The sequence below is a fragment of the Accipiter gentilis genome, chromosome 15, assembly GCF_929443795.1.
Source record: "Accipiter gentilis chromosome 15, bAccGen1.1, whole genome shotgun sequence".
Lineage (NCBI taxonomy): Eukaryota > Metazoa > Chordata > Aves > Accipitriformes > Accipitridae > Astur > Astur gentilis.
In genome coordinates, this window is record NC_064894.1 from 4,343,809 (window position 1) to 4,367,503 (window position 23,695).

At 39.5% G+C, this 23,695-nt stretch overlaps 2 protein-coding genes across 6 annotated transcripts in view; one reads left to right on the forward strand and one right to left on the reverse strand.

Annotated features, from left to right (window-relative positions):
- The window catches only part of LMBRD1 (LMBR1 domain containing 1), an 82,798-nt gene extending 81,774 nt beyond the window's left edge, over positions 1-1,024 (reverse strand). The window contains exons 1-2 of the mRNA XM_049817772.1: positions 884-1,024; positions 190-366 (exon numbers count right to left, since the gene is read on the reverse strand). Coding sequence (XP_049673729.1) covers positions 190-366; positions 884-943 — 237 coding nt within the window. The 5' untranslated portion in view covers positions 944-1,024. The remainder of the gene's footprint in view (positions 1-189; positions 367-883) is intronic.
- Positions 1,025-2,225: 1,201 nt separating this feature from the next.
- The window catches only part of COL19A1 (collagen type XIX alpha 1 chain), a 225,432-nt gene continuing 203,962 nt past the window's right edge, over positions 2,226-23,695 (forward strand). The window contains exons 1-16 of one of the 5 annotated variants that reach the window (XM_049817766.1): positions 2,226-2,304; positions 5,447-5,533; positions 9,817-10,467; positions 10,559-10,665; positions 12,341-12,833; positions 14,222-14,312; positions 15,930-16,068; positions 16,538-16,725; positions 19,042-19,087; positions 20,179-20,309; positions 20,807-20,825; positions 20,906-21,447; positions 21,539-21,618; positions 22,040-22,124; positions 22,528-22,713; positions 23,138-23,312. The gene's annotated coding sequence lies outside the window, so the exon portion shown is untranslated. Of the gene's footprint in view, positions 2,305-5,446; positions 5,534-9,816; positions 10,666-12,340; positions 12,834-14,221; positions 14,313-15,929; positions 16,069-16,537; positions 16,726-19,041; positions 19,088-20,178; positions 20,310-20,736; positions 21,448-21,538; positions 21,619-22,006; positions 22,125-22,527; positions 22,714-23,137; positions 23,313-23,695 lie in introns of those variants that run through there. The other 4 variants (XM_049817767.1, XM_049817770.1, XM_049817769.1 and 1 more) reach the window with 4 other exon arrangements.

Sequence of the window (23,695 nt, forward strand, 5' to 3'; positions counted from 1 at the left end):
GTTGTATTCACAGTACTAGTTCTCAGCTTTCCAAAAAACTCGGGCACTAGAACAGGTATTAGCACTGGTTTTAAACCCTTAGACAAGCTAAGGGCATCTGGTTTTAAACCCTTAGACAAGCTAAGGGCATCCTCTTTCAACACCAGTGCTTCTTCTGAAGAGGCAGTTAACATTTTTAAGAGTACATACCTTAAAGGTGCCATTTTGATTTTTCATATACGAAACCAAAAAGATGTCCACTGGCAGGAGCGCTGATGAGATAAGAGCAACTGCCAACGCAAAGATAGCCGTTATGGTAGAAATCACTTCGCTTTCCCGCCGACTCTGATACTTGCGCACGTAAACCCAGCAGAAGATCAGAATAGCCTGAAATACACAGGGAAAGACAGTTGCACAGTAAGGTTGCCAAAAAGCTGAAACGAGACCCTGCACCGTGGCACTGATGACCGGCGCAGCATCGACCCTCTTCCCACCTGGGCCCTACACATCAGCGTTACACCCACCGCGCCCTTTGTCCCCTCGGCAAGAGCAACTGGGGCAACGACAAGAGCAGCGCTCACACGCGAAACGGGCTAAAAGACAAGGCAAGGGAGGCAAGACAGCCCCGCGCCCTCGGCCCTGGGCTCTGCCCTGCCCGGCACCGCCGCCGAGGCACCGGCCGGGAGCTGCGGGGAAGCGCTGGCTGCCGGGGCGGTGAGGCACAGGCCTCGCTCGGCGGAGGCCAGGCGGGAACCGAGAGCTGGAACAGCGAGGGGGAACCGAGGGGGAAGGAGCAGCCGGCCCCGGCTAGCGGAGGGGAAGGCGGGGATCCCGCCGGCCCCACAGAGGGAAAGGAAAGGAGGGAAGGGCAGGGGTGCGCGCCCGGGGCAGAGCCGCCTCTCACCAGCAGCGCCAGGCCGAAGAGGCACCATCCCGTCAGCAGCTCGGAGGCGGCCGCCGCCATCTTGGCTCCCGTCAGCAGCAGCAGCAGCAGCGTCCCCTCCCCGCCGAGGCGGGGACTTTTAACGGGGGCGGGCGCCGCGCCGCCATGGAGACCGACCCCAACAACTGCCGGGGCGAGACGTCATGCGCCTGGGACAGGTTTCGCTTTAGTTGGCGGCTCCCGCGCGGGGTCTGTCTGTGTGTCTGTCCGTCCTTCCCCTTCCCCGGCAGGGCAGCGCTCGGTCGGCGGGAACTCCTCCTTACAGGGCAGCGGGAGAGGAAAAAAGGGGGCTAGGGGGAAGATAAAAGATGCGCCAAGAGGTATCAAGCACTTTCGGTTTCTTTTTTGGTCGTCGCTTTTCTCCGTAAAAGTAACTACAATGTTTCCCTACGTCACGTCCTAAAGGCGCCCGGCAGCTGCGCAGCCTTTTTGTCAGCGTCTCGCACGCACCCGGAGAGGTTTTCGCGGGTGGCGGCAGGCGCGGGACCGTGCTCCGGGGTGAAGCGTCGCCTCAGAGCGGGAGGGCGCTGACGGCCGGTGTGAGGGCGGCCCCGGGGGAGGGAGTCTCGGTGTTGGGCTTCGCTGGAGCTGAGGGGAGCTCGTAGCCTGGATTTGGCGGCACGGGGAGGGGGAGAGGCTCGCCTTCAGGGTGCTGACGCCCGCCTCAGTCTTTAATTTGCTGTGAGGGCTGCAGGCAGGTCAGGTGCGAAGGAGTCTGCAGGAGGGCCCAAGGCGGCGGGGGGATAGGTTTGGAGCCTTGCTCTGGAGCACGGATGGCTGTGCTGGGTTTCTGTGAGGGGTGAAGGCGGCTCAGGGGTGAAGAAGTGCGGGAGCTCGCTTAGTTTAGCAGCTTCCATACAGGGGGGGGGTCCCAGAGCTGCAGGAGGGGACCTGCCAGGGTGCAGGCGTGGCCCCGTTCTCATCCTGAAGCAGTAGGTGCCTTTGCCGTGTTTCCATTTGCTGTGAGAGCGAAGGTAGTCACGAGCCGAGCCTGAGGTTCAGGCCGTTTTGTAGCCTGGTACGGGGCCGGGGGAGCTTGGCCCTGGAGAGGCAAGCTTCCAGTTGCCGTGAGGCCGGTGGGGCTGACAGGAGCTTGTGGTGGCAACAGTGCCCACGAACTACGTGTGGGGGCAGGTGAGAGGTGGTGGGGCTTCTCGTGGGCTCGTAGCCTTGAGAGAAGGGATTTGTGGGTGAAGGCGTTGCGAGAGCCTCACCCCAGGCTGGTTTTTTTTGCCTTTGCTGAGCCTTAATTTATTATAAGGGCTATATATGAGGCAGTAGCTGGGTTTCCGTTTGGTGTGAGGGCACAGGCAGCAGGCAGGTGGTTGTGCAGCGGCTGTGGTGCTCATAAGCCAAGTGAAGGACAGTTCGTGGCAATCCAGGTAGGCTTGTAGTCTGATGAGAAGTGCAGCAGACAGTATATAACCATAATTAGTTATAGGTCAGTAAGCAGATAACTATATTGTGTATGGCCTCTTAGATTGTTTTTTAATATATTACTATTAATGTGTATGTATTATCTCCACCACGGAAAATATTTCCCTGGATGTCATTACTATTAAATATGTATGTTGTAATTCAAAATTTCCCTAGAACCCATGAAGAATTAAAAACTTAAAGAACAGCATTAAAAATAAACTATTCCCACGTGGGAAGGGAAGTAATTTGCCCTTGGAGTATATAAAGATTTTATGTTTTGTACAGCACTGCATAGCTTTATCAATAAAATATTGAAATACCAAACATCAGAGACCCATAATGTGTTAAGAATTAAGGCTGCTCTAAAAAAAAAATAAAAAAAAATAAAGAAATACTATAGCTATATCCTACCAGAAATCTTTTTGTTTTGACTGAAATGGTCACATAAATATTTAACTTGCTTTAGTAAATAAGCCATAAGAGTAACTTCAGCATGATCAAAAAAATCTTTTCCATTCTAAACAGTTAAGAGTTTATGTAAGAGTTTACAACCAGTAAAAAAACCCAACCAAACCAAAACCCATAATTATATATTTCCCACTGACAGAAAAATACAATTTTTGAGTCTTTTATTAAAATCATCCTATATTTTTGCAGTAATTGGTAATTTTGAAGAAATTATCATTGCTCTCTCAGATCCATTCCTATTTGGTAAATATGGTTGCTGTTCTAGTCTTAATTGGGTAACAGGCAAGGTTTTCAAGGTTTCAGTGAAAATTTTTTCATGTCCCTGTGTGTAAAATGATTACAGTAATTCATAGTTTAAAGGAAGAACTTCAGTTTTTGTCAGAATGGAAGTAATAGGGATTTGTACAGTGTAGGCAAAATGGAAGTTCAATGCCATGTTACCACTAGCTATCTGAATGTTTTTTCTTTATTCCCTGAATTTCAGAGTTTGTAAATTCAAAGCATTTTATCCTTTAATAAAATCAGCAGATCTTTATCTGAAGAATCATTATAGTAATTCTTATGTATAGTGAGAAATAAGTCCAAACTATGAAAAATGTCTTTAGATGCCACTTAACAAATCTGTGGAATTTACTTTTATTAATAAAGTATTCATGTGGTAAAAAGAGAAAGAAGAGGAGTGATATTGTAGAAATTAAAGTGTATGAAACAAGATACAGTCTTCATTTTGACCAGGACAAGGGATTAGTATCATACTTGAACTAGATAGTGTACATACCAACAGGGAGCAGGTGCACCTTCTCGCTTGACTGAGCTGCTCTTGGCACCACTTGATAATCCCACAAGTGTCAAGGGGGCTGAAAGCGTGTGGGCTAATGGCAGTGCTGTATTTTAACATTCTCTGATTCACTCTATTTTCTATATATTTTTTGTTCTCATGTAAGAAGAGAAGGTAGTGAAACTGGGTTTGGCAGTATTTGGCAGAACATGTCATGGTCTTGTACTTGAAGGTGTAATTATTCTTTGTGTTATGTGGCTTAGAATCCAGGAAAAACCTTTAAGCCCTATGGCACAGAACACACTAGACCTCATACTGTGCAAGTACACGCAATTAATCGTTGGCTATAATCACAAATTATTGGGGTTTTAAGTCCTTAAACTTGTGTGAAGAATATTGACTGTAACTACTTGAAATTTCTTCTGTTTTATTTAATGCTTTAGTTCATTTACCATTACTGCAGAACAAACTTAGGTTTCTGAATTTGGTTTGTCATACTGTATTATGTCAATGCAGGCATCTTTCCTTCCATCGCTTACTTCAGTGCTTACTTAGTCTTATTTAACCAGTGGTACAGCTTTGGTTTTCTTCTTAAATGCTATTTAAAGAGTTAATTTTCATTCTATGAATAAGACTTTCCACTGTATCATGCAAAACCAAAAGAAAAGAAAGAGGACAAAACTGGAATCTGTCAGTCTGCATATAACTAACAAATATTTTAAAAGGCATTCACAAAATTGACTTGGACTTTATTTATTGCTAGGTTAATAGAGAACACCATGAGGTGTCCTTTACATCCTTGCTCCTTCTATTATTTCCTTATTCTAAAATGTTACCTTGTTTCAAGCTCCTCAGTCATGCTAATCTCTTCAGAGTGCTTGGCTGTAGTGCAGTCTATCATTCCTTTTCACTGAGAGAAACCTCATTTTGCCTTTAAACCTTACTCAATATCAGTAGTTTGTACTGTTGTATCAGTGGCTCGACATTTACATGAAAAATAGGGACAAAGCGTAGTTTTATGAACCTCATGAAAATTCTATTTTGACCATAACTTGGTTTAAGTCGGCTCAGTTCTTATTTTGGGTAAGTGTAGGGAAGAGAAGAGGTTTTCAAAAGAAGTAATGTTGTCACACTGAGGAAAAACAAATGGTCCCATTGGGTTGGGAAAAAGGTTTTCTCAATATCTGGTGGAATTTAGGGAAAGCATATATAATGCAGTGAAGCATACAGTGGTGTTCCTCCCAGCAAACCCATCAGCACGGGGACACTGTTACTGAGGGAACCCAAATCAAAGGTTGAATCATCATTTTTGGAAGCTAAAGATAGGCTTTCTGTGCCATCAGTTTCTCAAGTCCCTCTTTGTGTCTATGTATCGTGTCATTCTTAACTATTTTTTATAACAAATTCCACAAAATACTTCATATAAATCAAATTGTCTAATTGATATACATAATAATTGATGTACTTAAAATGGATCGTTGTCCTAGGCAAAGCCCAGTTCCTAGAACATGGGAGTTTCTAACATGCAAAGAAAAACCTGACATAATTTGGGACTAGAAAACTCTTTATGAAAGCATAGAACTGTCACAAGGTGGTGAGGGATAGCTAATCTCTGCATTAAGACGTGTGTGTCTTTTATTGCTGTGGTAGTATTGAAGTAGGGGAAAAATTTTTTTGTTGTTTTAATTTGGAGCAGAGATCATCTTTTAAAAGGTTGCAACATGCTAAATAAAAATAAATATTTGAGTTAGAAATTTAGAATTAATCTATGGAAGAATTTAGAGTGGTTGTTCTTTTAATACATTACTAACAACTGCATAATAATATTTATGGAGGTTCTTTTCTGTTCTGTTCCTCAGTTTGTTTACTTCAACGAAACCAGAATTTTAAGAAGGAGCCTGAGGGCAGAAGAGGTGATTCATTTCTCCAGGAGATAGAGAGTGTAGGTCAGTAACATTTTCTGTAATGAGGGCTGTAAAACTGATTAGGAGCCTTCAAGGTCAATTTATTTCTAAAATGTTTTTGGTTGGTTCTGTTTGTTTGTTTTTCAAAAAAACAATAATTAAAAGCTGTTCTGTATGTAAATTACATTCTGTATGAGCTGATAAGAATGAAGGCAGTGTGAACTTCCACAATAGAAAAGCGTGAACATTCCCACAAAAAAATTGAGTGTGAACTGCTGTATTCCCCTGAAACTTTCTGCCTGATGTTCTCAGCCAGAAAAAAAAGAGATTTCCCTGGTATTTTTCTCATGGTACTAGTCAAATAATGAACTGACTGCTTGATCAGATTAGAACATCCAAAGTACTGTTTTCTGCATGTTTGCCCTAAATTATTAGAGATACTTCTGTACATGGGAAAACTGCAGCCAAGGCATAAACTTGGAAAGAACATGTCTGGAGGTTTTCCCAGGATGGACTGAGGAAACTAGATGGAGAGTAAGCAAAACAACAGATTAAATTTTGACCCCTCGAATTTAATGGCAAAGCTGCCAGTAAGTTTAGCTTTTGACAAAATTAATCTTCAGGGGTAGTCAAAAAGGCAAATAATGATAGTAATAGGAACGGGATAGACAACCAAATCATCATTACACTTTATGAACACTGAGCTGTTTTGAAGTCCATGTCAAAAAGAGATACAGAATTTGAGGCAGTTCAGAGGAGTATGAGCATGAACAAAATAAGGAATATCTTCAGCGCAAAGAAAAAATTAAATAATTCGGAATCTCCATCTTGGAAAAGATGCTACTCAAGGAGATATGATAGAATTTAAAAAGTTCTGACTGGCTTGTGGAACAGTGAATAGAGAACAATTAGTCATGCTTGTACCAAGAAAATTTGGCACGAAATAGATTAACAAGCAGCAGACTTAGAAAGGGACTGCTTCATACAATTTAAAAAATAGATATCCTTACCTTAGGGTGATTGGAATACCAAGAGTATGCATATATTAAAAATTAATAGAGAAATTCATGGATGAGAGGTCTGTCAAGCAGTATTAAGCACTCTGATAGAGAAGCAACCTCCAGCTCAGAAGGTCCCTAAGCAGGGGAGTGCCAGAGACAGGCAGGATTTGCAAGGGAAGCTTCTTCAGCTTTCCCTGTTTTCCAAAGGGTTTGCTGTTGGCACTGGAAGGTCAATATAGGAAGCTGCACAGTCTTTCAATCATTCCAGTTACTATTTTGCAGTTAGTCCAGCTCAGTATACCTGTTCTTAGGACATCAACAAAGGCTAGGTTTCTGATCATTTGATACAGTTGGAAGTTAATCTTCATGATAAAAGTGGATTTCTTCTGGCTCAGAAGACTGATTGAAAGCTGTTTACATTATTTAAACCTAGCATATGGACTGCATAGAGAATCCTGAACATTACGGGCTGTCTAACAGCACAGGATATGTGATTTTATATTACAGTAAACAGTTGAGCCTCATCTCTAACCAACAAAATAGGCCTTAACCCATACCCAGAAGCACGGAGGTTGCCACTTGTTTCAAAATGAGAAAAAGGTAGACTTAATGCTTCCATGTGGAAAGAAAGAGTTGAATCTAATTTCTTCAGTTCAAGAAATACATTGATAAACTGGAGGGAGGGTCCCCAGGATGGCTGGGTCTGGAGCACTTGCTTTGTGAGGAGAGGTGAGGGAGCTGGGCTTGTTCAGCCTGGCAAAGAGATGGCTTTGGGGGCCCTAACAGCAGGCTGGCAGGGCTGGCAGGGAGGTTGTCGAGGCGATGGAGTCAGTGGTGCATGGTAGGAGGAGAGACAGCAGACATAAATTGAAATAGGAGGATCTGACTGGATATATGGAAGAAAAAAAGTGTAAGGATAATTAAGCAGTGGAGCAGATAGCCCAGATGATAGGTTTTGTAACCTCCATTCTTGGAGGTTTACAAGACTTGACTGATAAAACGTTGAGCAATCTGGTCTGGATTCATTATGACCCTGCATTGAGCAGGAGGGCGGACAAGAAAGGTCCCAAGAGTCACTTCCTACCTGAACGAGTTGGTCATTAATGCCACTCACACAGCAACTCTATGTAGATAGAAGATAATATTTTGGAGAATGCAAAGGAAATCATTAGCAATTGCACCAGGAATTGAATAGTAGGGCAGTAACACAAAGCAATGTCACAGAGGGGAGGAATGGCATGAGATTATGGCTGCTGACTTTCAAGTTTTATCATTTAGGCCTTTCTGATCAGCAGTGGCTTAGCAGCAGTTACATCTGTTGTTTTGACTTCATGGAAAACAAATGATCTTTAACTACATGGATCATGCATTGATTGGATGTCAGTGAATACGGATACAACCAAATACCGATCTCTTTGCAGGTATCCTGAGACAAAAATTTTTTAAACATATGGAGTCAAAAGACACTTGAGTATGTGCAAACCATGCAGAGCCACGCCTGTGTATGTACATAGTGAGGAGCAATCTCAGAGTCTCTATTCAGTATTGAAAGTTTTGGTGTGTGTAATGTTTATTTTACAAGACCTAAAGCAATGCTAGGGCTTCAAGCTACTACTAAGACTTAGTGTTCCTTGACCCCAGTAATAGAAACAGCAGAGATGGACACATGATATAGTACCGCTTTTTCTTCTGTGTTGTTGACATACTCTTCCTGTTTCATTTATTTCTGCGATTGAACTGCTTTTCTCTTTGGGTTGCAGCTGGATAATCATTAAAGTAGTTGGGGGGAAAATCACAGAGGGTAATTATAGAGGAGGAGTGATGTCAAAACTCACCATTTTGTAAAACGTGATTCAAATAAATAAATAAATTGTCATTAATTAATAATTACAAACCACTGTAATCTTAGATGTAAAAATCCAGTTTAAGTGGCAGGAGTCATCGTTCTTGGCCATTGGCATTTCGGGGGCGTTTTCCTCTTTCACCCACCAGAGAGCTCCCATAGGGCAGTTCTCCAAAATCATTTCCATGCCTGATGCAGTCAGTAGGAGGTTTGCCAGAGATCTCAGTAGAAGCCAAATCTTCAGGTCCTTACTTTGCGAAGTTTCCCATTTCCACAGAAGTTTTAGCATAGCAAGAACTTCAGAGTTGTTTTGTAACATATGAGTGATTTTTGTAGTTAAGTATATATCAACTTTAAAGTAAATCCAATTTTTCAAAAATAAAATGGGTTGTTCCAAATCTTAATCTTTGTCTGTCAAGCTCTGTCCCTACTGAGGGCATCATTGCTTTGCAAAGCGTTCAAGCCTATGTAATTCAGTGCCATCGTAAAAATTTCCATTTCTGGAGATATGCCTAAATACAGCATACCTAAATTTTGCTATTTCTTCACTATTATATATTCAAAAATGAATCCTTTTCTATTATTGTATGACTAACTTATCTAAAACATTCTTTCCCGTATTTGCAACTGTAGCATTTCCATTCTGAACTCTGATGAACTTAGTAATTCAAAAAGAGATGGAAAATCATATTAAATGTAGTCATGTTGATCTTTTCACCTTCATCTTCCAGTCTCTGTTGGTCTCTTATTTGTTGCATGACAGACAAGCTAGTAAGAGTTTGTACAATCCTGTCTCTCTTTCATGTACTGACAGACCTCAGTGTCTGTTCTCATTCCTTTTTTCCAGCAATCATTTTGTTTTGTCATTGAAGTGCTCAGTTCATTTGCCAGGATCAGCCCCCCTTTTTGACACAGCCTATTAAAATATGGTATATCCTTCATAAGCCAGTCCATTTTGGTTTAATACCTAAAGTGCCAGGTGACCAGTTAATGGCCATGGAAGTGATGGTTTCTGAAATTTTTTTCTACATCTAATTTGTATCTCCCTTTTATAGAAGCAGCTAGTACATATTCTCATTTATCTTCTTTTATTATTTAATATATTTTACATTGTGTTTTAATTTGATTAAAAAGTCTTCTGTAGTGGAATTGCTTTTTTTCCTTCTTACCACACAAGGTCTTCAACACAGTAATACTGTACATGCTAGTAATCTAACGTTTATCTAATAAGCAAATGCAAAACAAGTTCTACTGTTTTGGATGATTAAATCTGAAGATCCTGCCACTAAAAAAGGGATACAGACAGTATTTTTCAGTGCAAAATACTGGAAACGTGCGGATTTTGTGTAAAATGATGCAAAGCAGATATTCACTTAAATAATTATGTACTTGTATTTATTTTGTGTGTATATTTGCTTTTGTATTATAGATAAATGTCTCACTCCTCTTTCTTCACTGTGTTATCATTTGCTTTCTTATAGTCACCAAAGAAAAAAGGACCATGAGAAATTTTACTCTATATAAGGTAACTGTTTGCTATAATGCACTCAGTGTCTCCAAAGTTTTAACCAGAAGAAAGAGGCAGTGCACAAAAGAATCAGGTGCACAGGTCATAGCTGTTTGTAGAGGCGAAGGACATCAAGACATTTCACAAAGCATGTTTCCAGTCACTCGAAGAAAAACTCTGGTGCGAATCTGATATGAAGAAGAGTTGAAAATACATACCCAGATGTGTTGATAGCCAAATTATTGTTTGTTCCATGTTGGCTTCATAAAAGATGTAGAGCAAATGCAGTCTGCAAAGAATTTGCTTTCTGTGTCAGTATACTTGTTATTAAAGGAGGGTATTTTATGGCATGGAACTGGTCTTTGATCAGCATGGAGAAGAAGAGTCTTCAGGACACCTAATAGCAGCCTTCCAACACGAAAGATTACACTGAGCTATTTGGAAGTACGTGATGGGAGGATGCCAGTGGGTGCAAGCAGAAATGAAAGACATTCTGACTGGGCATGAGGAGAAACCTCTTCACCAGGAGGACAGTTAAACAGTGGAGCAAGTCGCATGGAGAGGTTGTAGTCTCCCTTCTTGGAGTCTTTCAGACCTGACTTGCTGCAGCTACACAACCATTTTGGTAGCGTACCATACCAGTACTCTTACACTGGTAAAATAATTCTGTTGTTGATGTTGCTGAAATTGCTCCCTCCCTTTCCTGGTTTCATCAGTTGTTTATTTTCAGTTTGTTTGTTATACTATGTACCAGTTCAACTTTATCGTGTTTGGGGATAGTCTCCACTGTGTGGACTCCATAGCATTCCTGGTCATCGAGCAGGTATGTATGTTTTACCTTGCTTTCTACAGCATCAACTTACAGTTGCTAATCTTTCAGAAATTAGTTCAGTTTAATTTTTATGCACGTTTAAATAGCATATTCAGTGTGTGGTATTTTCTACACTTTATAGGGTTTTTTTAAAACATTTTACAATGTATGAACATTATATTATGATTGTTATTACATTCACCATCATCTTTGCTGAGGTGCGGTTTTACGCTGATCACCTTTGAAGCCCTACCCATTGCAGATGACATTAGTCAGGTTTTATTCCATTTGAGTTTTGGTTTTGCTGACTTTGGCATCATTCAAACAAATAACACGATACACCAATGTGTTGAAAATATGAGCATTTTCTTTAAACACACTTGACATCCATAGGGTAGACTTTTAAATAAATCTAAAGCATTGATTTTTGTTGCTACTAGCTATGTTGTCCTTCACAACAGGGGCTCTATAGATATATCTTTACTCCATGTGACTGCTGTTAGAATCGGACTGCTTCTGTACATAAAGCAGGTCTGCAAGCACGGCTTTGGTACGCCTTCTTGTATGAGAGAGAGAGCAGGTCTGAATGGTACTAATGATTGATCAAGTGGTTTTTGAAATATAAGCAATTACAAGTTAGGTGAGGCATTGCTAAGCAACTTCAAAACTTGTTTCAGTCCTACTTTTCCCATTCCAGTTTTCCAGTTTTCAAAAAAATAATGTTCTTACATGTAGTTAGAACATTCCCTTAAAGCCTGGAGATTGCTCAGCTGGCTTGCTGCAAAACTATCACATTACCTCTAGGTAAATGTCATTAAACTGAGCACAGGGCTTTGCTTTACTCGGCTAGAGAATATTGTGAATAGCTTGCTTCCTACCTTGAATATGATTGAGTAGGAAATAATTATATGTCCATTTTTGTAGGGTGATTTAGATTGCCCAGGAGAAAGGTGATACAGTGAAATCAAATGTAGGGCTACACTTGCAGGAACAAATACTGCAGGGCTAAGCTTACTGAGCAGTATACAGCGTTTTGGAAAGCTGTAACGCTTTAAGAGAGGTGGTTGATAGCTTCACGCACAGTGTGATGGCCTAAAAAAGATGGGTCTTAACAGAAAGAAATACTAAGTGACAGTAATGTAGCAGTGTTACTACTTTATGAGGTATTGATGGTATAACTATGTCATTATGTTAGCAGAATGCTTGGATGGTAGAAGCTTTCTAATTAATGTTAGTGAGCAGGAATTGTTCTGGAAAAAAACCCAAAACAAACAAACAAAAAAAGCCACCATGAAACCACACTGCTTTGTAGTGAAAAACAGATAAAATAAAAGAAAAGCTCCTCTATCCATCTCTGTTATTCAGGAGAAGAGTTGAGGATAGCCTAAGTTTGTACGCGGAAATAAGACTTCTGATACCATAAGGATATTTAACAGATAAAGGCATATCATAATCCAAAGGCTGAAGCCTGAAGCTAGAGAAATTGAGAAAAATAAGGCACATGGAAAAAAAAAAAAAAGTCACATAAATATGGTTACATATGCAACTATTAGCCTAGGTATGTGGCAGAATCTTTATAATTTCATAGATTTAAAACTAGATCATATATTTTTCAAAAAGAGGAGTTATAGCTCGCCTATAAATTAGGAATTTGTCTGAAATGACTGAATATAATTTTATGGTCTAGATTATGAAAGAAATCAGCCAAAGTAGTTGTGACCAGTATAATGACATCAGGAGGGAACGAAGCTGCCAAGACAGGACCCTCTGCTGTCCTCTGAGGGAGAACAGAATCTTCTCTGGAAGTAGTTGAGTGTGCCCAGGTGGAAAATGTCTCCTCCGGAAATGGTCCTGGGCAGCTGGCTCTAGCTGGCCCTGTTTGAGCAGAGGGGTCAGACCATATGATGATGTCCTGAAGTCCCTTCCAGCCTCAACCATTTTGTGACAAGCTTCAACAGGCTGGAACAGGGAGAGGGAAACAAGGAAGAAACATGAAGCTATAGTCAAGGAAGTCTTCTTGCAGCAAAGATAAGATCCTAGCCCAAGTCTTGGTGATGACAGTTAGGAAAAGACTTTTTGAGAGACCTGGTGGACTCTGAAACATAAGTAGCAACTGGAAGCTGCAAGATTTTTCAGGAAAATGGGATGGAAAGACTTAACCTGCAAAGGTACAGTGGATGGTGAGTAGATACGTTTTCAAACCTTTTTATTTAAACTGTTTCACCTAATAGAGCTGAGCTACTTCTAGTTAAAGAGTTACTTTGTTAAAGCTTCTATGAAGTCTACTTTTAGATATGAGAAATCTTTTAATTTGATAAATTACAGAGTAACGTGCAGGTAGCTCCACTTCAAGAACTTGGTCGACAAGCAGTCAGGTGCTGACATCATGGCCTTAACAACACAGTGACAATAACAAAGCCTCATCCAAAATGTGCTGAAAAAAGGGGCAAGGGTTTCCTCTTGTTAATTTGTTTTTTTCATGTCATTTAGCTAGCTTTCTATTACAGCTGGAAAAAGATGTCATTTAATCTGTAGGTAGCTGCCTAGATCACCGGTGGTCTGTCTGGACATCCCAGATCAGGAACTCCGGGAACCACTGCAGGAGAGGAAAATAAGGAATCTACACACAGTGAGGGCTGGAAAGGGATGAGGAAGCAAAACAGAGGGAAGAACCTCAGCCATACTAGAAAAAAATACTGTATTAACTGCAGCATACCAATACAGACTCTATTATAATCCAGATGAGAAGGTAGCAAAATCGCAGATTCTAAATATTTTTTCCAGTTTCTGGGTCGCAAAGTTTTGTTGTCTTTGTTATTGTTCAAGTTTTGCTGTTACCACTAACTACAGTGCCACGTAGGATCCACAAAAGCCTTTCTGGCAAGTGCTATCATCCTGGTATGTTTATTTCTTGTCCCCTCCCTGAGGATAATGGGAAGTATTGGTAATTCTTTTTGTTTAGAGTGAAATCCTAGCTTGATTGAAGCCTCTGATACTCCTAGCTCACAGCAACAGCAGCTAAAGAGAGATCATAGAAACCAGGTGTGAAATTCTGGCCCAGCTGAAGTTTATAGCAAAGCATACGCTGACTTCAGTGAAGGCAAAATTTCACTCTAAGTAAAATAACTTACCAACACTTCCCGTGATCTGCAGAAAGACGTTCATTCTTTCCAGCGGGAGCCTAGAGTGGAGTTATATAGTAGTGGTCTCCCACAGGCAACAGGGGAGAGAATGACCCTGTGCTCAGAAAGTAAATCTGAAAGCGGAGGGCAAGGTCATTACTGGAACTGGTATCAGTTCTGGAGGAGAAAGTTTGTTTCAGGAGAAACAGTAAGAAAAGGAATGACAAAAATTCATTTCTAGATAACGATTATTGAAGATGCTTAAAAATGTTTCAGTTTTTAAGTTCACCACAGTTACTTCTTTTTGTTTACAGTTTTAATTAATTAGCAATTAAGTTGATGAAACTATTTTCAGAGGTTTTCCTCATTGTATTATTTTAATAGTGAAGTTTATTTATTTTCTTTTTTTCCCTGTGTTGTGGTGTTCTTGTTCTTAATGTTGATAGTTTTTCACTAAATCATCATTCAAGGCACTTCTCAACTGTCTCAAGATTACAAAGACATTTTAAGAAAGATTTTAACTTCAGAGAAAAGGAGGTAAATACTACTGAAATATGGGGGGAGAGGGGGAAGTTATGGCTTGATTATGTATTTCTTAGGCATCGAAAGCATACTCCTTGGATACATCAGAAAAGCCAGATCAAATCCTTAATTCACGTTGATATATAGTCTTTATTTAATGTCCATGCCCACTTACACATGTGGAATTAACCATATAATGATATTTCACTGTTATCTCAATTTATTTTTAAATGGAAATACTTACAGGACTCTGAAATTGATAATGTCTAAAAAAGAACTGCCTTGCATAATAATCTATGCCAAAAGAGATTAAGTGAATCTGATTTCATCAAAATTAGCTTGTCATTCCTTAACAAAGAGATGAAAAGGAATCCAGCCCAATCCATCTGACTGCTCTGTGTCAAAGGATACCCTAGTATCCTAATTTTAGCTTCTATTTCTTTCATTTTATCTTACTGCCTCAGCTCCTGACTGTCATACCACTAAATAGTTCAAAGACAGAGTAGAAATAAATCACTAAACTAATTTGATGGGGTTTTTTTTTAAGATATTTTAGCTTGCACAGGTGAGCAGTGATGGCCTCCCTTGCGCTAAATATCAAAGAACCTTTCCTGTGTCCTACGCCTTTTCCTTGTCTGGGTTTTCTTGCCTTGTCTCTCCATGCAGGCAAGGCAAAGGATTGGAGGCTTTGGTGGGACTGTGTTTGAACTCAACATAACAACAATGGCATAGACTGAGAAGTATTTAAAACTTCTGAACCTACTTATGACATGAAGGAAAATGTAGGAAGGTGGGGATCTGAGCAGTTAAGACTACCAGTACTCCCTGAGACCATCTAGAATATAAGCTGAGTACTCTCTTCTACAAAGTTTAAAATTTATCTTTAATATTCTGATAAAATCACAGGAGTGGAAGTCATCCACTGAAAACACTACCTAAAATTTTATCATCTCTTAGATGATAAAATTAGATTATATTTCAAAAGTATATGCATACCTTTACTGTAGACCAAGTTTGTGTTAATAAAACCGTTGAGGACAGCTGCTCTGAATCTAAATGTAAGGGGTTTATATGGATGTAACTGAAAATTCTTATTTAATCATATCTTCTACAGGCAATGCTTGTGGAGTATTCATTTCAGTCCTCTGTACACAGAATTTGACTCATTTAATTACAAATGCAGACTAGCATTGTTCTAGGCCAGTCCAATTTACTTTGTGAACAATTTACGTAATTGTAAAAATGTGTTATGGTAGTGTAGGTCATTTCTGTAGTTAATTTTCAGCTATAAGAAGAATGTAAGTATTTCAAAGTATATAATACTACCTTATGTAAAGGTATCTAAAAGCTGTACTGGTCCTACTAAACAAGTTTAAATAAACTTGTTGGATGTCCACAGATTTTATAAAACCTTTAAGGAAGCACAGGTTCACTTCAGAAACTTAGCTGTCAGGTGGAAGTTAGGAATACTGTCACTCTAAAATCAAGGAAGAGAGACACTTACAGAGAACAGTTAAACTCAAATCTGGATTTCCCAAGGGAAATTACACCCTTAATTTAGACATCTCAGGTGCCTCACAATATGACTTGCATTCAGGTTTTACCACACTTGCTGTTTGGTTACATCTGCAGGCAGGAACATAACTCAGTTCCATGATTCCCTTGGCCGAAACTAACTGATACTGCTTAAAGCTGGATTTAAACTCATGTTTAAATTGCTTTTGGTTTACTAACTCTGTGGCCTTCACACTGCAGAAACACACCAAATCAAGTGAGTATGTGTAGTCCTTTGTCCTCCCGTAATTGCAGAAGTGTGCTTGGACGTAGACGGCTTCTTCCTCGGTGCACGGGGAACATTCCTCTAGCAGTTGCCATGCTGTACCACAGGCAGCCGTGGGATACACTCAGACATCCCACTGATTTATGTAGTAAAGCTCAGTACTAAGGAGGACTCTGAAGAATGCTTGCCAGCTTTGTCATTTGGAACTAGGCTAGTCTAATTTGGCATTCAAACCTAGGTCCTCATTACAAGAAATACTTCTGTGGGGAAGATAAACCCTGTGTGAAGGCAAATGTGTGCATGATGCAAGCTCTTGTTTTCTGTTATGTATTCTTCTACTTACAGGCATTCCATGGTTAGAGTAGTCTTTTCTTTTTTTTTTTCTTTTTTTTCTTCCCCCCCCCCCATCAACAGGCTTAGTTTATTCAGTTTCAGCTTTTTTTCTGACTTTATTCTCCAGGAGTCAAATCCTCCGTTGAAGTAAATTTTAAAGTTCCCTGAAGATAAATGAAGTATCTGTTACGTATGAAGAGTTCCTTAAAGAAATAACCTCTATGCTAAGTTCTGGGAAATGGAACAATATTGCAATAGGAGAGACAAGCTGAATGTTGCTGATGAATGTCTCAGCAAGTGGTCCTAAAACAGTTTGTGAGTTCTTAGATATTTTTTTTTATATTTTTTTTTCTCCTTTGGAATCTGGCCTTGTAGTTTTAATACATGAACTAAAGGTACTTCTTCCCAAATAGGTTTGAAGGCATGCCAAGCTCTACTTATTCATACTGAAAAGATTTGGATGAACACAATTTTATTACACAAAATTTTGCATCATCATGAAAAGCATCTTCCTTCTAATGCACAAGCAGGACCTAAGTTTGTATTCTTCTCTGAATACAACCTGGTAACTTCGCAACAATGTAGTCACCTTTGGTAAAACTTGTATTTTTGGCCTAAGGCCATCTCTCTACCATAAGTTTTATGATTAAGTACATTCTTTACTATGTATCTATGTCAGATACTATTGCTGTAATAATTATAGATTATATCTGCTGATTCAGACATGAAGTCTAAATGCATTTGAATAATTTTGCACGTGAAAATATAGCCTTACTAAATAGTTGCAGGATACCACTTCAAGTTGTTAGAATGTGGTTGGTTCCAGCACTAATATTCAGTTCCAGCACAATTAGTCAATGACTAATTGTCAAGATTAAGTTAAGCACTCAGTTAAAATAACCAACAGGATATATCTGGATTCTACTTACCCGGAAAAGGAAGAAACCAGAGCAGTTCCTAGCTACTCCAAGCTTCATCAAAATGGCACGTTCATGCTAAGTTGCTTGGCCTTGCTCCAAAATTAAATCAAGCCATCGTGTCCAAACCACATTTGATGTGCCAAAAATAAACAATTTACAGATTGATGCAAATGCTATGCTTGATGCACTACACAGCTACATCTGTTTTAAGAACCTTCCATTTATTTAAATGCTGGCTTTTCTAGCAGCTAGTGTTTGATTCTGCATTCCTAGTAAACAGTAAAATTTATTTGAATTGCAGTGCATGAAGATACAAATAGTCATGCAAACACAGTCTGATAGATTCTTCCTTTCAACTGTCATTTTCTATTAGTGCACAAATTCCTTGTCTCCCCGAAATACCTATATACACAAGGTTACGTAGGATGTTGACTTGCAACATGTGTTAGATCATCAGTAGCCTGTTTTAGAGGGCATGTAACAGCTTGGTTTGGTTTTTGGGGTTGGTTGTTTTGGGGGCTTTTTTTGCATGTACTTCTGTCTCGCTTCTAGCTGCAGCCTTTAGATGCTATTGCATTCAGAGTTCATTTACATCTGAGATCATGACTAGATAGCTCTAGGCAGACATCAAGCTTACATAAATCTGTAAAATTGCTGACTTAAAAGTATAAAATTGGTTAAATCCTGAGAATGTTTACTCCTAGATGAAAGGCAAATAAAGTACATGGATGCAGAGATACAGATTAAATACGCACTTAATTTGCCTTCCCAGATTATTGTGCCTATTTATTCAGCAATAAATATGAATAAAATACTTGTCATTTTATTATTTCATTTTTATGTTGCCTGACAGTATTGAAATTGAGCATTAAAATAACATAACGGTGAGTAGCTCTGCAGGAACTCAGAATCCTGGATGTGTTAATATAATTGTAGCTATTATGTTGATAAAACTGATGGTCGCATATATCAGTCTTGCATAGGCAAATTTATAGAAGTTACTTTCTGAGAATTTGAAACTATTCATAACTGGACTTAAAAGTATTGGTCATTGTAGTATTCTATTTTTAAATCAAACTTGGGCAAATTAGCTGGATAGAAAGGACACAATAGTAGGAGACTGGCTAATAGTGAGACTTGTAAGTTCTTAGACATATTTGTTACTATTTAAAATGGAATTTTAACTGACACTTCTTGGACTATCTATGCTTTGTCTTCCTGAAATTTTAAAAAACAAGCATAGCATATTCAGCCTTTTGATCTAAAATAAAGTTGCCCTTTAAGCCTGAAGGGCTTATACAGCCTAGTCTGTTTGTAGGGTCTTAAAGTTTCCTGATACTTTTCCTTTGCTCTTCACCTTCCTTTTTCTAATATTTGCATTATATAAATTTTAAATTCACATATTTCACTGCTTTATAGATGTTTTCAGACTGCACGTAGGACTTTAGCGTATTTCATACAGAAGTATTGGGCAAACACCTGTAATTCCCAGCACAGCTGCCTAAAACCTGGCTTTCATCTTTTCATTATGTGTAATGACTTTCAAAGACATATGGGTACTTCAGTCTAAAACAAGCCAGGTGATGTGCTTTAACTTGGTTCGGAGAATCACCTTTCAGCTTTTCTCATCCCTAATCAGCTGTTTGACCACGTACTTTTTTTCTTGTGCAATACGAAAGCCACCAAAAGCCATGTATTTCCTGCATTACAGGCAAGATGGATTCCATATGAAAGAAAGAAGAGAAAGAAAAACAATGGTAAATGTTCAGAATTTTTTCTTCATTGTTTATTTCTTTGTGTCGTTCATGAATCAATAGAACATGCGGCAAGCTGTCTGTATAGTATGGCAGTACAGTTATATACACTCTTTTTTCTATCCATAGGAAGACAAAGTAAAGTGTGCCTTTTAATAAATAAGGACATACACATTTTGACACTACTAATCTTAGCATTGTTCCTCTAAGCCTGGACTGGACTGATGTTTTACTGAATTCTACAAATCCAGCACTATTTCAGGTCTGAATAACTTAACTGAATTTTTGTACTAACACTTTACAGACTAGTATATGCACAGAAATGTATTTTTCTGGAGTGGTAATGAATACTTTACAAATCATATGATACAGCTGTTGACATGTTTGCAACTGGTAAATATAAGTAATAGATCAAGACATTGATTTATTTACTTTAAAATGTATGTATTTTTTATTAAAATGACATTATTAAAAATAGGAAACACTTTAGGACCATATAGCACCAAACATTGTGAATGGTACACTTCCACATTATTTTTTTGACATTGGGATTGTCAGTGGGATTGGAGTTGGAGGTAAAGTATGGACTTTTTTTTGTTACTGTACCATTACATATATTAGTACTTGGTTATTTTAAGGCATGTTATAAAGTGTCAAGAGTGTGGAGAAAATGTCTGAGCCAAGACAACTAATACCACAAAAGTATAGCAGTAAGCATTCTCCCTGCATCTTTTTGACAGTTATTTTGGCCCCTTTACTGAAAATCTGAGTGCTTCCTAAGTATTCAGAAGAAGAAGTAGCAGTTGGGTTTTTTTCCTCTTTTCCTCTCCTATAGAAGATATGAAGTGACATCCAGCTGTTCTGTTGGCTTTGCTGCTTAGGAGTACTTAGTGTGTGTGCACATGCATATACATAATTCCTTTTTGGTGTAATTTTTGCCAAAGTTCCCTCATTTCAGTGACATTTTTGCCCCATTTACATCAATGTTGAAATTTCCATTAACTTCCCCAAGGCTGGGATTCCACCTGTGTTGTCCAAGTTCATTCTAGTTCAGTCTAATGTATTTAAAAGCCTTTATATTTTAATTGCTTCAGTGGAATGCAGCTGTCATGACCGAGAAATCTTGCAGAGGGCAGAAAGGATCATCTGGCAAGGAACAATCCTACATAAGGGCTTATACAACAGAATAGAGATACTAAGCTCTACATTCATGAGAAATAGCGTGGTAAGGGGCGTTTCAAATTAATCTCCTTTTAAAAGACTGATTTCAAATAGAATACTGCTGCTTTTAAAGAGTTTTGTCGTTTACAGCTTCATTCCTGCATATGCATTGTCATAAGAAACACACATTAAATAACAAGATGGAGACAAATCTGTTAGCACCACACAGACAAGAATGAGTTATGCTGCTTGGCTGGTTTGGATCTCTAATTGTGCTGAAAAAGAAACAAAGGTTGAAAGTAAGTGTTGGCAATAACGAAGAATTTTCTACCAAAAAAAAGAAAGTCTGTCCCTTTGCCCCCTGATCCTCTCACCTTTTTCCCCTGCATCTTGCCTGCAACTGCAGTTGTAGGAAAAGCTGTTCAGTGGGGCAGTTCACCCTTGGCGCAGGAGATGGAACGTGTTCTGCGTGTCTGTGCCAAGTATGGTTTCAAACTTAAGTTTCTCTCTTTTCTGCTTCTTGGTGTATTTGCCTTGGCTCTTGCCTGGATCTGGGTCTAGTCCTGTCTTCTGTGTGCAAGTAAGTGCTTTAGCTGAACTCTGAGATAGCTGGAAAACTGTGTTACTGCAAAGATAACATGGGATATCGCCCATTTGCAGTGGGTGCTTCAGCTCTTATCATTGGTGTTTCCAGTACTTCCCGGGTACAAAGGAGATGAGATGGTGTATAGCCAATGTTTCCCTGGAGTGCACCGGTAACTGTGTGCAGGTGAACAAGAGTGCAGGCTGTTGGGATTTCTAAGCTGTTTATGGTAACAGAGATGTTTTGCCAGTTGTGGCTTTGCTTCTTAGGCAGAGAGAAGCCCTTTTTTGGTTCATGACAGAAGTTTGTAAACAGTAAGGTTTTCCTTGTTGCCAATTTTCATGTCACTAGATACTCAAGACTGTATTTGTTAACGTGAACAGCGTTGGCCATAAATACGTACGGTGGCAGTCCCTAGTGTCGAGGTCCTCAACTGGTATAAATTGGTGTAATTCCTTTGATTTATGTGAACTGGCATAATCCTGTTGAGTTGAAGATCTGGGCCAGAGTACAGGAAGCATATGTGTTAGCCAGGGAAGGCTGTAGTTGTTTCTAATTCTTCTACTCACTGCTTTCCTACAGATGTGGAGTGTTTTGAAGTTGACATGGTCCAAATAAGGTATATTTATTTTTCTATTTGGAGTGTCAATACCTCGGTAAGTGGAACAACATCCTTGGTTTAGGGGTTATGTTTCATTATTGTTTCACAGGAAATGAAGACCCAGTTTGGATCTGGACTTTTGAGCAATACTGAGACTTTGAGGGACAGAAATACAAGGAAGAACTGATTGTATGTGCAAAGTGTTAAACAATTAAAATGTTTAGCTAATTCAGAACTTATATTCACTGAAATTAGTAAGACTCTGTATATTCATGCAACACAGCTGAATCCAGATATTTAGGGCATGTACAATGAAGTAAACCAAAAAGATTTTAAGAATTTTGTAGCTTGAGAGAGTAACGAGAAATGCAGTTCTTTTCAAACCAAAATGATAATGCCTTTCACTAGGAGCAGAGCTTTTACAAAGGGTCTTTCAACTGAGGATCTCGTAACTGTGCTTGAAACACTGACTTAGGGCTCAACAGTGAAGCCTTTATCAAATGAACAGTGGGGAGGGGAAGGGAGTGCTCCAATGATTTGTCAGCTGTAGGATTGGGCTCTTGTGCCTCGCCCTGTGAGGTAAGGCAGCTTTACTTTCTATAATTTACAGAATGAGCAAGCGAGAAGTGTGACTTGCCTAAAGTTACACCACAAGTCTGTGGCAAAGTTGTGGAATAAAACACCCTAGCAGACATGTACGTAAGCTGCAATTTCATCTTTCTCTCGTGATTCTAAGTTGGGAAGAACAACTGTTTTGAAATTTAAACCAGAAAGATAATCGTGTCTTTCCATGTGATTTGTTTGTTATCCTGGCTAGCTACCTTGGTTGAAATGAGGAAACACTTAAACACTTTTCAAAACGGGGCGGGGGGGTGGGGGGGGTGCAAAATGCTAACCCTATGAATTTTCTGAGCTGAAGACCAATTGGCCTAAATTGATGTCAAGCTAATGAATTTTCATAGAATAGTCACCACCTTATGTTTTTTCCCCTGTCAGAAAGATTCTACTAGAAAAAGATAAAATATGTCTTGGATATGTATAAATGAGATGTGTTTAATTAAAGCCTAGTCTCTCTGTCTTCTGTGTATCTATTTCTAGTTGTTTTGCTTTCTCCATCCTTCTATCTGGTTTACATTTTTAAAATGCAATACGGAAAACTGCCACAAGCACAGTTGGAGAACCTGAGAAAAGTGCAGTTTCACACATTCAGATGAGAGCCAGTGGCAGTGCTCAATCTCACCATTTCATCACAGACAGATGATATTACAGTGCAAGAGCATTGAGGTTTGTAAATGAGAGATTTTAAAAGGCAAAACAAATGTCAGCGATCTGCTGTGCTTTGCAGCATCACTGCCATAAATAGGTGCACTCTCTTGGTTACTTGGGTGGTTGTTTTTTAAATTTATGATAAAGTATATAAAATTAATGATGTGTGCTTACACTTAAGTGGTAGAAGCTAGTTTCTGCTGGTGTGCTAATGTACATAATTGGTTCTTTACCAACTAGAAACCAGATACTCTTTCATTCATGCGTTCATGCTCTGGCAGTTCAATTTATGGAACTGTTTTTTTTTTTTTGGGGGGGGGGGGGGGGGGGGAGTAGGGGGAAGGAGGAAAAAAAACATTTCTTACCTTGTTCCTGGACTTGGGATATACAAGTATGATTATGTAAAATCTGTGTCTGGGTGGCTGTTTGTCCTTTCTTGCAGAGTATTCTGTGCTCGCTGAGTGGGAGGGTCACACTGTGTGAGACTAATAAGGACAGAGCTGCATCCCCCTCTACCACTCTTTGGAGACTCACTCCAGCAACTCCTCGGCACTACAGCAGCTCTGTACAGGCATTTTCAGTGCTTCTGGGGGACACGCTAAAATAAAAATTAAAAGGTAAGCTACTTTTTATTTGTAGTCGATTGGCTAAACATCTCACACGTGCCCACGCGCTACAATATTGCTGGGCTGCTTTGTGGCAGGGTTTGTTTTTTCTTCCGAAATGCCATTTAAGTTTATCACTGATTTTGCCAACGTTAACTGTGTCCGATACAAACATCATGCGCACAGCAAGCTTTCGATGTAGTGTCACCGGTCTGTGCTGTAGGATTCTGCTGGTGACTGTGTAATACATCGTACGTGTTTGTGGGTGACTACAGGTATACGCTAATGAAAACACTCCTCCTAAATTTGCAGGGATTTTTTTTCCAAACCGGCTGAACCGTTGCGAACTGCCACTAATGCTGAGCGTGCCTATTAATTGCATGCGCGTCTTTACA